The sequence below is a fragment of the Euprymna scolopes genome, chromosome 6, assembly GCF_053919585.1.
Source record: "Euprymna scolopes isolate OS-2025 chromosome 6, ASM5391958v1, whole genome shotgun sequence".
Taxonomy (NCBI): Eukaryota; Metazoa; Mollusca; class Cephalopoda; order Sepiida; family Sepiolidae; genus Euprymna; species Euprymna scolopes.
Window position 1 is genome coordinate 126,356,815 of NC_136487.1, and position 12,316 is coordinate 126,369,130.

The window sequence follows — 12,316 nt, forward strand, 5'->3', positions numbered from 1 at the left end:
TTTTTCGAATGTGCCATTTTTGTTAGGTCACGAATACGTACGTTATAAAAAAACTTGAAATGATTTCTCATTTAATAATAATAATAATATAAAGTAGTAATAATTAATGAAAAAACATAAAACTACTTTTAATACATAAAAATAAAGATTTTTCTGTTAATCTATGGCGGTGAACTTTTGAAATTACTGCAAAACCGTATGTATGACATCATATGACCCTTTTTCCACATTTTTGACATTCAATTTTCGTTGTTGGATGGATACTGATTAGTTAAAAGTGGATATAAGTTAAATAACATTAAAACAAATTTCTATAAATTTATATATTTTTTATAAATTTATACGTTTTCAGAGAATGAATAAAGACTCCTGTAAACTCCTCCTGATCCAAGCTTTGAACCCCTAATTAACATTTCTATTTTTATTTATGTTGTTTCTAATATTTTCAAATAAAAAAGTCACATTTAACTTTAATAGATCTACCGCGCGAACACAGATCCCACGATATTATTGCACTCAATTTGATCCAAATTAAATATAGTACTTATTCAAGAACTTTTGCTAATGTAGTTTCAGAATACGAAAACCATAGAACATGAATAAACAAACAAATAGATACTACAACTAAGTAACATATTTCACTCAGAGTAAAGCAAAAATAATTATTTTTCCTAATTAGAATAAAGTTATTTCGGTAATCGGTAATGTAAACCATTTTTTCTTACTTTCCGTAGTGAGTGTACGATATTGCTGACTACAAGTGGTCGGGTTTCGATTCTCAGCTTGAAACACTCATTATGTCTAGTTCCTATTTACAATGCCTCCCCACGGGGCAGAGTTTGACACCAGGGTCGTTTTTTAATGTGGAGAAAAGGAACAAAAATAAAAATTGTCGTGAAGGATTTCTCTTCCACTGACAGAGAACAAGAAATTGAAGTGTAGATCTGAAGAACAGATTCTACACTTTGATCCTGACTCATTATGTCTAGTTCCTGTTTACAATGCCTCCCCGCGGGACAGAGTTAGACACCAGGGGTCGTTTTTTAATGTGGAGAAAAGGAACAAAAATAAAAATTGTCTCAGTTGTGAAGGATTTCTCCTCCACTGACAGAGAACAAGAAATTGAAGTGCAGCAATGCAGCATCTGAAGAACAGATACTACACTTCATTATGTCAAGTTACACTGAGGAACTGTGATGCAGATGCAACTAAATAGTTATCTGTTGATGACTCTGTGTGTGTGTGTGTGTGTGTGTGTGTGTGTGTGTGTGTGTGTGTGTGTGAAGAGCGCTTTAGATGTTATGTTTCGTTTTTTTTTTAGATGAAGATTGATAATTTCTATTATTCGGACGACTATTATTCTCTATATTGTTATTCTTTTCGCCACGTTTCGACCGATGTAACATTTAACCATATTCAGGTGCATTCTTCTGTAATTTTTTTTTCAACTTGCAAATCTTTCTGTTAAACATGGAACATCTAACAGAATCCTTTCCTTCAGTTAATCTGCCCCGTGGACTAAATAAGTGCCGGTCCGCCGTTCCAAGTTCCGCGTGGGCTCCCGAGTGTGATAGAAAGATTAAGTTAAGAAAAACGTTGATTTTCCAGAATAATCATCAAAGGAAAAAAAAAAAAAAGTTTCTGAATTTTGAGATGAGGACTGATTATTCGTATTATTTGATTGATCAGATTACTGTTCTCATCTTGAGTGTTATTTTCACAACTTTTTGGTCGATGTAAGCTGGACGGAATTTCGAACGGAACCTTTTATTTACTTCACGGAGTCATGTTCTTGTTGCGTCAGCAGAAAAGGATTAGAGATCCTAAGTAACCCGCACTTGTATTTTTTGGTCGCCTACACTGAGAATCAAACCTTTAATCTTCAGGAGAATATCACTTTTACAATTGATTTTTCCAAATACTCTAACAACTGCGCCAGTGCGCCACGGATTACAATCGACCGAAACGTTGTGAAAATCACTCAAGATGAGAACAGTAGTCCGATAAATTCAAATAATACGAAGGAAAAAAGGTGTAAAAAAAAAAAAAAAAAAAAAAAGTAAATACACAACAAACAAATGTTACCAAAGGCAGACTAAGTTACTCTTCTTCTACCTACTTGGATAATTTTTTTGTGTTTTAACTTACCCTTTTAATTAAAAATGAAGGCAGTATAAAGCGGCCTGTCGAGTTAGAACGGAAAGCAAAATGGTAATCTCATTCGAACCAGAGTCGAGTCTTGATAATCGCTCATAAATCGAAAATTTGTTCCGTGCTGAAATAATAAACGTTATTATTTAGAAACCAATTCTTAACGCGGAGGAGTGTTTTGTAACTATTCCGTACTTTCATCTAACAATTTAATAAACAAAAGCAACCGCAAAACTTGTAAATACCATAAAAATATATATATAGCACGGTATCTTCTTTGCGTAAACATCCGAAAATTAATCAAATACTGGTAGAACATTACATTTTCTCACAATCGTTGACATTTAGTTTATGTGTTTCTAGAAAAATTTTGTTTGATTTTCTATTTTTAAGTAATTATCGAGACTCGACTATGGCTCGAATGAAATTATCATTTTGTTTTTCATTCTGACTCGACAGACATTACACTACCTTTGTTCTTTTTTAATTAATTAATCAATTAATTTTTAATTAATTAATAAACTACTTTAAATTAAGTTAATACACAAAACATATCCAGGTAGGCAGAAAAGTAACTTAGCTTGCCTTTGGTAACATTAGTTTATTTTGTATTTATTTTTTGTTCCCTCCTTTTTTGTTTTGTTGGCTATTCTGGAAAAAAAAAATCACCTGAAGAAGATCGGGTTACATTGGTCGAAACGTTGTGAAAAATAAAATAACAACCAAGTGCGAATAATCCAAGTTTTGTTTTGTTCTGATTAGTTGAATCCGGAATGGTAGATTTATGCTGATTCTCAATTTTTTTTTTCTTTTGAAACATTTTCCAGATTTGACCAGCTGAAACGTAAAGGCCTACAAATAGAAATTAATCCCAAAATAGCTAATAACCTTTGCTTTCTACAATTGAAGCTATTATTGATGGACAGCGTGACATAACGAAATTCCATTTTCACTCAGACTTCAACAGTTCTCACTGACAACGGTCAAATCGCCCTCTTCCTGGAAATGGCCAAAATGGTTCATAAGGAGAGAAAGAGAAGGAAAGCGAGAGAGGGAGCATGGTTGACACACCCTCAAATAACCGTCATTATCTCCAAATTAAAACAGACTTCAATAATAATCCCCCATCACGGTCTTTCCCAACCGCCAGGATCAATGTGCAGTATCTGTCCTGTTCTCGGTCGAAGGAGGAGGAGATATCCCTCTCGAATGGAGAATTTTCTTTTGTTTCAATCCAGTGTATCTTTTTTAGGAGGAGCCGGATTTACTACATTAAAAAAAAAACAAAAAACGACCTTCGCCCTCTTGGGGAGGGAAGTATATAGGCACTCTCAGTCTTTTCCTTTAGCAGACTCTTAATGCAATAACGCAAGCTAAACTCACCCAGTCTTTTAGCAAAATAATCGCGTCTCCATTTCAACTAAGAGTGTTTTCGTATCTGGACTTAAAACTAAGTATCTCTCTCTCTCTATCTCTCTCCCTCTCTTTCTTTTTCGTTCATACTCTTTCTCTCTCTCCTCGCCTCTCCGTTTCTCTTTCTTTTGTTATTCTTCTCTCTTTCTTCTTCTTCTTCTTGTCATTCTTAGTCTCCCCCTCTTTCTTCGTCGCTCAACCTCTCTCCTCCCACGACAAGCCTTTCCGTCTCCTCTTGCCCCTCCTCCCGTTCCCACCACGGTAATGTCATTACCTCCTACCGGCACCCACCATTGCTTGACTGCTACACCTAGCATCGACGGCGAGGAGATTTTAGAAAAAAGCTCCTACAAACGCGGACTGTCTCCCTTGTTTTAAATTATATTTTTTCTGTTGAGGACGATCACATAAAGCCAGCAAACTGAATTCCTTGTTCTTTTTCTCCAAGATGGGGTGTTTCCGGCGAACCAGGGAGGATGAGGATGATAAGTTACGAAAAGAACAAAACAAGAAAATTGAAAAACAACTTCAAAAGGATAAACAGGTCTATAGATCTACGCATAGACTCTTGTTATTAGGTCAGTGTGTGTTTTTTTTTTTATTGCTTCTCTCTTTTTTTATTTATTTATTACGCTTCTGATGGTTTAAATGTATTACCTCCCCCATTTGCATCCTTCCCTTTAACAACAGAGACGTCAATTAAAAACACGGCTTAAATTGTCATTTACTTAGATTAGACAAATATACAACTTTCTCCTATATAAATGACAGAAAGAGTTGTGTATTTCTCTACTATAAGTGCACTCACTTACACAAACGCACACATATACAAATAAACAGCTAGTAATCATGTATGTGTGTGTGTATACGCACACACGCACACAGATATAAATGTATACGTGATTATTAACTATTTACATATACGTGTGTGTGTGTGTGTGTTATATTTTATTGACTACACACACACATATATGTTATTAACTACTTATATAAATATTAAAACATATACCTATGACAAGTTAGCTACACAAACGTTTGTGTTCCATTCCATTGAAGGAATTCGTCAAGCTAAAGTATTCCTTCGATGGAATGATACACCACCGTTTGTATGTAGCTCATTGCAGTTGTCATACGTATATTACTTCTAGTAAGCTGTACTCATGCATTGAGCACCAATCACCATTGAAATAATTACCGAAACAATAAATATATATACCTGTTACACACACACACACACACACACACACACATAATATATATATATATATATATATATATATATATATATATATATATATAGCTACGGGAGTATGAATCTTACTGGGTTTATATAATAGTGCTCAATCATAAGTAGAGCCGGTTATTTATTCAGTATAGTTTTTTTTTTATTTATACAAACATATCTTGTTATACAAGTGCGTGTATGTTTCTATTAAAGCCAAAATGATAAAATCTCATCAGACCAACTGTTATAATAAAAGCGAATATTTATGCAGTAAGACGTTTGTTTAAAATAAAACTGTTTACTATATATATATATATATATATATATATATATATATATATATATATATAACTCTGTGTGTGTGTGTGTGTGTAAGTTATTATTGTAGCAAGTAGACCTGCCTGCACCTCCTCTTGAAAGACTCGTACAAAAACGGCTAGACGAAAAGTCGGGGATCATTATCTAACAAAATTCACTTGTAAATACGATCCCCCTCTTTATAGTCATTTTCCACTTGTGTTAGTCAGACGACGGCCGACATGCTTTGACATATTACTACAATAAATACATTTTCTAACTTATTTTAATAATTTTGTTTGCGGTCACAGCCTTTGTACCGCAATTAAACAAAGCATTAGTCCCATCAAAATAAAAAGAAAGTCTATTTTTAATTGACTTTCTTAGATCGATGCAACATCATTCGCATAAACAAACATACGCAAGAAGATGTCAGTCTAGAAAAGATGAACGCCTATATGTCGGTCTCTTCATTTGTTAACTATGAATTGACAAAATCTTATTTATTACACAACCGACGAATTTTTTCCCCCAATCATTTTTAAAACGTGACATATACAGATAAATTGCCATTATCGCCAAAAGAAAAAAAAAAAGGACGTGTATACATAATAATATCCATCCATTCCAAAAGTCGGGGGTCATATTTTCATTACCGATATTACTAAAAATGACCCCTTACTTTATGACCGACTTCATTATTACAAAAAGTAACATAAGTGTCAAGGCGGCCAACACTGACATCGACATTTTTCTTTGAACTGTGAAGTCTATTGTATGTACGACGTCTATTGAAATAAATAAATAACGACCGGCTATTCCGGCATTGATGTGTATGTAAAGATACGTATATGTGTGTATGTGCTATAGCTATAGATGTAGTATGTGTATATATGAATACGTGTGCGTGTGTGTATGTTGAATGCGAATATGTGTTGATAAGTATATACGTGTATATGTTTTTATATGAATATATGTTTGTATATATGTGCGTACGCATGTGTGTGTACATGCGTATATATACGTGTGTGTATGTACATTTGTGATTATATACGTATGTATATGTGAGTATATATATATGTATATATATGTGTATATATTTATGTACATATATCTGTGTGTATTTATTTATATATGTGTACGTGTAAATATGTGCATACATACTTGTATATTTATGTGTATATGTACATATTTATGTAAACATATTTTTATGTATTTATGTATGTGTATAAAGGTATATATATATATATGTATATAGCTATATAGGCGTATATAGGTACATATTTGTATGTATATATTTGCACATATATGTGTTTGTATATGCATGTGTGTGCATTCATTGCATGTCTGTGTATATATGTGTACATACATATGTGTGTGTATATATGACTACGGACTTAACTTTTGTATAAGCGATCGTCCGAAGAGGTTTCTAGTTACTTGTAACTGGCTGACCAAAACATACTCATGAATGTGTAGCGACATATAAAAGCGTATGTAAAACAAATACAAGGTGTGTGTGTATATATATATCAGGTTAAAGATACAAAATATTAGCATGTTCAGTGTCGTGACCATGTAATTTGTTTATAATAATAATAATAATAATAATAATAATAATATATTTTGGGCAAAAAATCGGTCGGTTAAAATCCTTAAATTTAAGGACTGGTTTCTTCTGTGTAAAGTAACAATTTATTAAGTCGCCTGACGAGGACTTCTAGTTTTAACCGACCATTTGTCTGAAACATTAGCATGTCCAGTGTCGCGACCATGTAAATTTGTTTAATAAAAATATATCTTGTTCTTCTGTTATTGAACACGCTTAATAACCTCGTTAAATCCATTAGTTATCACTAGGGCTATGACAACAGAATATTCTTTTCATTCTTTTTACTCTCGGGTATATAGCCGACACAGACACACTTAATCAACCGAGAACCACACCCGTCTTCATAAAAAAAACATATAAAATATTAACTGATATATACTAAAGAGTCAAAACAATGAAAAGAATATGCTGTTGTCACAGCCCTAGTTATCACTCTAGAATATCTTTAACCTAGTATATATATAAATATATAATTATTTACTATAATAATTAAATATATGTGTGTGTATGTATGTATGTATGTATGTATGTATGTATGTACGTACGTATGAGTGTATATCTGTATATGTATGTTTATGTGTGTATGTATATAAATGTATATTTATATGTATGTGTGTATATGATATAAATATGCATATACTTTATATATGCGTTACAGATTCATATGATATTGATACATATACATTTCAAATGATATATATATATATACATACGTAAACATACATGTGTGATAATTATACAGATATATGTGTAATATATATGCCTACATGTAGTGTATATATACGTGTGATGTATGTATTATGTATATATACATATGTAATAAAATATACATGTACATATGAGATACATGTGATTATATATATATATATATATATATATATAATGTCCAATTGATGTGATATACAGGCAGATGTGGTCTCTCTCTCTCTCTATATATATATATATGTGATATACAATATCTGTGACATAAATGTACATATGTGATATATGCCATATGTATATATTGTATGCGTGAGATATATATATATATATATATATATATATATGCTGTATCTATACATATATATATATATATATATATATATATATATATATATATATATATATATATATATATATATATATAAACAGGTATGTGATTTATGTGTTATATATGTGTATTATATCAAATAAACACCGGCTATATATATATATATATATATATATATATATATATATATATATAAAGCCGATGTTTATTTTATATATTATATATCATATATATATATAGTTGGTGTGTATGCTTGCTTGTGTGTTAATCTGATCTATCAAACTGACGTAGTTTTCTTTACCGCCATCAGCTGTGATATCAATAATATTATTTATATATCATTATAATTATTACTTTAAATTCCTCTTTATTCTCTTGAATTTCAAGCTTTATAAGTAAGGGTTTAAATGTATATTTATTAATAAAAATGTCCAAATTGATAAATGGAGGTTTAAATTAATATTACGACTATCGTTTTTTAAAAATTAACATACGATAAAAAATCAAAACAAAACAAAAAACAAAAACAAGTACTTATAATGTTTGAAGTTATTCTGTTTTTCTTAATCTAGGTGCCGGAGAGTCGGGCAAATCTACAATTGTCAAACAAATGAGGATTTTACATGTTGATGGTGGATTTGGTCCAGAGTAAGTGAAACAATTTAATTAATTATTTTTATTATTTATTTACTAACCCGATTCTGTGAAACTAAGTGAATATAATTCAACATATTAAAAAAATGGTCACATTTTTTTCCCACACCGTCAACAGAAAATAAAATTCTATTCTATTTTTTTCCTCTGACTCATCAATATTCTGAAAATACCTGGAAAAGATTCTTAAATATTGATATATAAAATATGTAAGTGGGGGAGGGGTCACGAACGTAACTTAAAATGATCACCAACTTCTTGAACAGAAAGTGTTATCAGAACGAGTAACCATTTTTGTATTTCCAAAATGTATTACCACACCGTTTTTTTTTTTCTTATTTTATTTACATCTCAGACTTAGAATTAGTGTTGGGGTTGATGTAGATCATGTTTTAAGAACCACTTTTTTTCTGCTAAAATATACAGTTGGGGTGCTGCTAATCACAATATAAAAATAAAAAGGGGGTGTTCGGTTACTAGTCAAAAACTGGGTGATCATTTTATGTTAGTGAACTCCGACTCTAAAGTCTGAGGTGTATCGGTTTATTTTATTTATTCTTAAAACTTTTACCAGCTATTTTTAGGATATTGAGATCTAATTTCACCAGGAAGAAATGAAAGAAAAAAAAAGGAAAAAAAACTTACTGTGGGGGGGAAAGTGGGGGAAAGTCATAAAATTAAATCAAAAATGTTAATTAGTTTTTAGCTGTTTTATTTTATTTCACTATCATATTTTAATTTATTTTTTTCATATGTATGTTCACTTGTTTAGTTGGGGAGGAAGAAAAAAATCAAAATGTGATGTCTATAATAAATTGATGTACAAAAACAAAAGGAAAAAAACATGGTGCCATAGTTCTTGATGCATAATTCATTTTTTTTTTTAAATAAAAAAATTAAGTTTAAGGCTTATTTAATAGTTAAGCTATTTATTATCTTTCTGGTGTCAATACTAAAAACTATTTAAATTTCTTTTCCAGGGAGAGGAGACAGAAAATTGAATATATTAAGCGAAATATCAGAGATGCAATTTTGGTAAGTAGTTTAAAAGAAAAAAGTTTAAATTACAAAAGAAAAATTATTAAAAATATCAAAATACAATGAAATATTTTCCAGTTAAATTATAGTATATAGAATATTAGAATATTACACCTATTTCTCTCAAATTTTTTATAAAATTAATTAGACTTAAATTGTATTTCTTTCCCCCAAAATAAGATTTTATTTATTTTTGATTTTTTAATGTATGTATAGTTGAAGTTTTATTCCAATGTTTCATGAATGACAATAGGCATATTTTTACAGAAAATTTCTTATTACATCATCGACATTTTCATTTCTGTTTTTTGCTTTCAAATTTCGTTATTTTAATGTGTAAAAAATTATATTTTTTTAAAGTTGGTTTTTGCTGTGTATGATAACAATTTTACAAAGTAATATTTTGGCTGTAAGAAAAAAGAAGAAAAAAAAAACAACGTGCATTACAGGGATTAAAATATTGAATTAAAGTTCAATTTTCAACACTTTAAAAAGTAAATTATATTTTTCTTTAAGCATAAGAAATAAAATTTAAGATAAATAATCTTTTCTATTCTAAATTTGTGAGAAAACCAATTGAATTAGGCAAATATTCTAACAGTTCTTATAGTACAATAGCACCAATTTTTCGCTTTTTTTTAATATATGTTTACAGTGGTTAATTGTTCTTAATAAGAACTTCTTTGCAATTATTTTTTAAAAATCCATAAAACTCTTTTTCCCCAACATTTTTCAACATTTCATAATTCCGAATGTTTATATCCTGATATATATATATATATATATATATATATATATATATATATATATATATAATGTGTGTGTGTGTGTGTGTGGAAATGAGAGTAGGGATGGCTTTACTCTTTTTATAGTAAATTGTGTCATAAAAACAACAAAAACATTAACATAAGAGGATGTAAGAATTAAACAGAAACTCGTTTTGTTTAGATAAAGATAAAGATTGTCTGGCCTCTTTTATTGGATGTATGTTTGTGTAGTTTAAGATGGTGTGTGTGTGTGTGCTTGTTTATTCTTTTTTTTAATTTTCTTATCAGTTTGTTCAAGCTGGGGATAGAGCATCGAACCGTATGCCAAACATTCACCTACTAACTCAGATATTCCAACTGAGAGATCTTTTTAAGATTCTAACCGTCCCTTTAAGTGCAATTGTTTCAATCTCTTTTGCACTTGGTTCACCAGGTGTATTTGCCGGATAGTTTTTAAAATTCTTTTCCATGATTCCAGTTGCTCCTATAATAACTGGAATGATAGCGATTTTCTTAAGATTCCAGTTTCTTTTCATATCATACATAAGACCTTGGTATTTAATTATCTTTTCCCTTTTAATGCTGTTTAACCCAGCATCATCAAGGGCACTAACTTCTGCTAAGGTTGCTTCTTTCTCCTTGTCTGTCCCATATCACTATGTCAGGTTTTATGGTTCTGTTTTCTTGGTACATTGCTGTAGAAATTGGATAATGGATGATGTATGACTTATTTCTGACTGTTCTTTCTCGTATATATTCCCAGGATTTGTTGCTGCATTCGATATTCAACTTTTTACAGATCGTTCAGTGGGTATATTTACATACTCCATTGTGTCCAGTTTTATAACAGTCATACGCTAGCAGAATCTTACAGTTGAATGTCAGGTGGCTCACACTACTTCTGTATGGCAGAACCTGCACTTGCTGTCATTGATTAGACCACAAGCCTTGATCTGATGTTTGTGGAGCGATCCTCTTTTCAGCCAGTCTATCGAGTTTTCTTCATTTATATAGTCCTGGGTGAATTCATCCAGAAAATAGTTGGTATGCTGTTGGTGGACCCATTCTTCCAGTCTTTTATAGGTTCTTTGTATATTTTTGGCAATTCTTTTTGGTTATTTCTGTAGCAGACTTGTTTTCTGATTCTGTCTCATTTGTAAGACAGTCTTGTCCAAAATACTTGGGCAGTTTTATCATGGATGTTGTTCTGCTAGATCTTGTTTCATGGTATTCGTGCACTATTTTTAGGTTTGAGTTTGGGAGCTCATAAGATATTGTCCAATGCTCACGATAGTCAATCTCTGAGAGACCCATAACTCATGCTCCTTTGTGCAGATAGTGTGTGTATAAATATGTTCTAATATTAGTTCTAAGGTTATTGTATGTGCTCTAATATCTGTTTTTTTCTAGTGTGAGTTTATATTTGTTTGTATTTTCCCAATGTGTAGTTTTCCCCTTTTTCTCTCTTTGCAGGTGTTTCAGTTTACTTCAGTTAAAGTTCTCATAAATCAAGGGTTCTACTTCCTAGAACTAACACTTGATCTCTATATTAGATATTCGAATATTCCAATAATAATGTTCTCCTCTCAAACTCTGAGTTAGTAAAAAAGTTGAGAACATAATTTTCCTCTCCACAATTGACCATTTAAATATGTTATAGTTAGGGCTGTGACAACAGAATATTCTTTTCATTGTCTTTACTCTCGGGTATATATCTGACACTGACACACTTAATCAACCGAGAATCACATCCGTCTATATAAAAACATATGAGATATTAACGGATATATACTCAAAAGACAAAAGAATGAAAAGAATATGCTGTTGTCACAGCCCTAGTTATAGTATATCTTTGTTGTGATTTTTTGGTCTTACTGAATTCCAGAACAAGAATTTATCTAGTGTGGTGAAGTATACGGCTTCGTGCTGTTACTTGAGGTAACATCACTTGGGAGAGATGCACCATTCCTCTTAAAGGCCAGTGTAAGTTGGCTATAGCGATATCTTATTTTATATTATTTTATTATTTATATTTAGTCAGGGTTTACTTGGAGAGGAAAGTATCCTCATGCCAGGTTGTCCTGATAAACCCTTGTATAGAGAGACCTTAAACACTGGAGGATAGCATC

At 31.0% G+C, this 12,316-nt stretch overlaps 1 protein-coding gene across 2 annotated transcripts in view; it reads left to right on the forward strand.

Annotated features, from left to right (window-relative positions):
• Positions 1 to 12,316, forward strand: part of LOC145277944 (guanine nucleotide-binding protein G(s) subunit alpha-like) — a 458,077-nt gene that overhangs the window by 66,144 nt on the left and 379,617 nt on the right. For both annotated transcript variants that reach the window (XM_080130029.1, XM_080130030.1), the window contains exons 2-4: positions 4,013 to 4,142; positions 8,301 to 8,376; positions 9,363 to 9,417. In XM_080130029.1, coding sequence (XP_079986155.1) covers positions 4,013 to 4,142; positions 8,301 to 8,376; positions 9,363 to 9,417 — 261 coding nt within the window. The remainder of the gene's footprint in view (positions 1 to 4,012; positions 4,143 to 8,300; positions 8,377 to 9,362; positions 9,418 to 12,316) is intronic.